Source organism: Mandrillus leucophaeus, unplaced genomic scaffold (genome assembly GCF_000951045.1).
Source record: "Mandrillus leucophaeus isolate KB7577 unplaced genomic scaffold, Mleu.le_1.0 Scaffold8, whole genome shotgun sequence".
Lineage (NCBI taxonomy): Eukaryota > Metazoa > Chordata > Mammalia > Primates > Cercopithecidae > Mandrillus > Mandrillus leucophaeus.
Window position 1 is genome coordinate 2,891,557 of NW_012108696.1, and position 2,366 is coordinate 2,893,922.

At 61.4% G+C, this 2,366-nt stretch overlaps 1 protein-coding gene across 1 annotated transcript in view; it reads left to right on the forward strand.

The window, feature by feature from the left end:
• Positions 1-2,366, forward strand: part of KDM4B (lysine (K)-specific demethylase 4B) — a 166,578-nt gene that overhangs the window by 149,443 nt on the left and 14,769 nt on the right. The window contains exons 19-21 of the mRNA XM_011967374.1: positions 1,085-1,270; positions 1,365-1,529; positions 1,919-2,038. Coding sequence (XP_011822764.1) covers positions 1,085-1,270; positions 1,365-1,529; positions 1,919-2,038 — 471 coding nt within the window. The remainder of the gene's footprint in view (positions 1-1,084; positions 1,271-1,364; positions 1,530-1,918; positions 2,039-2,366) is intronic.

Genomic DNA, 2,366 nt, shown 5'->3' on the forward strand with positions numbered 1-2,366 from the left:
TGACTCGGGAGGGTGTTGCCGACTGGGGCGGGTGTTGCCGACTCGGGAGGGTGTTGCTGACTCGGGAGGGTGTTGCCGACTGGGGCGGGTGTTGCTGACTGGGGCAGGCTTTGCAGCAGGAGCGTCGCGGGATGAAAGGTGGCTCTCCAGTGCTCCCTCCTCACCAAGGAGGCTTCTCTCAGGGCTTCTTGTTAAAATCCGACGTAAAGGACCCGCACAGTGGCTCACACCTGTAATCCCAGCAGTTTAGGAGGTCGAGGCAGGAGGATCCCTTGAACTCAGGAGTTTGAGACCAGCCTGGGCAACACAGCAAGACTCCACCTCTACACAAAATTAAAAATTAGCTGGGCATGGTGATTGCGCCTGTGGTCCCAGCTACTCAAGAGGCTGATGGGGGAGGATCGCTTGAGCCCAGGAGTTGGAGGCTACAGTGAGCCATGATCGCGCCGTGCGCTCCAGCCTGGGCGACAGAGCAAGACCCTGTCTTAAAAAAAAAAAGAAAAAGAGAATCCTTTACTCTAACCATTCTAAAGTGTGCCACTCCATGTTTTTTAGTACATTCTGAGTTGTGTCAACTATCACACCGTCTAATTCCAGAACATTTAATCACCCCATGAAGAACCGGCCCCATGACCAGTCGCTGCCGTCCCCCACCCTGTACCCACGAGCCCACTTCCTGTGTCTGTGGGTTGCCAGCCCTGGGGGTTGCAGATCACAGGGTCACACGGTCTGCACTCACCTGCGTGTTCCCAGGGCACATCTCTGTCGCCCTGTGGTTCCTCTCTGACTGAGCAACACCACGTGGGGCTCTTTGGTGTCTGTCCCAGCAGTCGCTGACACACGGCGGGGACGGGAGAAGACTCCCCAGGGGCTGAGCAGCAGGAGGCTGGGTCAGTGGGTCTGGAGGACTTGGCCAGGGAGGCTGCGGGCTCTGGGCTGGGGAGGGGGCCCCTCGCCGGGCAGAACACAGGGCCACTCCCACCATGCCTCCCTTGAAGGCTATGCCGGGAGGGGCCGGGGCCTCCATCCCAGGGTCCCTAGGGAAGCTCCAGCCCTATGCCCCTGCCTGTGTCCCCGTCCCCAGAAATGCGTGTACTGCCGGAAGCGGATGAAGAAGGTGTCGGGTGCCTGCATCCAGTGCTCCTACGAGCACTGCTCCACGTCCTTCCACGTGACCTGCGCCCACGCCGCCGGTGTGCTCATGGAGCCGGACGACTGGCCCTACGTGGTCTCCATCACCTGCCTCAAGCACAAGTCAGGGGGCCACGCTGTGAGTGCCTGCCCGCCTCATTGCCCCTGATCCCCGGCTCCCGCCCCACCGACGCCCACGCTGACCGTCCCCCGCACCCTCCGCACCCTCCCAGGTCCAGCTCCTGAGGGCCGTGTCCCTAGGCCAGGTGGTCATCACCAAGAACCGCAACGGGCTGTACTACCGCTGCCGCGTCATCGGTGCTGCCACGCAGACCTGCTACGAAGTGAACTTCGATGACGGCTCCTACAGCGACAACCTGTACCCCGAGAGCATCACGGTGAGTGTGGGGCGGGGCAGGGGGCGGGGCAGCGGGGGGGGGAGGCTGGGAGCACAGCCACAACCTGAACCCGAGAGCATCACGGTGAGTGTGGGGCGGGGCAGGGGAAAACTGGGAGCAGCCTGACTCCAGATCCCTCCATAGGGTCCCCTTGTCCTCAGGCCCCAGGCCCCTTCAGGAAAAGCAGTGCTCACTGTGTTGTGCAGAAACAAAGCAGAAAGCGACCCGCAGTCAGGGCTCTGCACTGCCCCTCTACCCCCGTCCCCGCAGCCGGCTTCGGGGCTTCAGGCAGAGAACCTTACTTGCCAGCGTGGAGAGGGTCTAAAACCCAGCGACAGCCGCCGGCGTAGTGTGGCCGGGACCTCACCTCCCGCCTGTTCTCCCTGCAGAGTAGGGACTGTGTCCGGCTGGGACCCCCTTCCGAGGGGGAGCTGGTGGAGCTCCGGTGGACTGACGGCAACCTCTACAAAGCCAAGTTCATCTCCTCGGTCACCAGCCACATCTACCAGGTAAGCGGGGAACCTGGCCACCCCGCTGTGCCTTCGCCAAGCTCTTCTTGTAGGTGTGGGAACGGGAGGATCACACCCCTGCCCAGGTGCCTTTGCTGGGGCACTGGCGGGCGTGGGCTGTGGTTAGTGAGGCCCACAGGGCCCAGCTGAGCCTCGGCTCGCCTGCCTAAGTTAGAGGCACAGGGCTTGTTCGTTTTCAAAGCTAAAGGGGCCTCCACTCGGGTGGCGTTTCCCTTTGAGACACCTCAGTGTTTCTTAACGTAAGTTCTCCCTTTCACCATTTTGGAGTGTATAGCTCAGTACCCCTGGGTTTGTTTTTTTTTTTTTT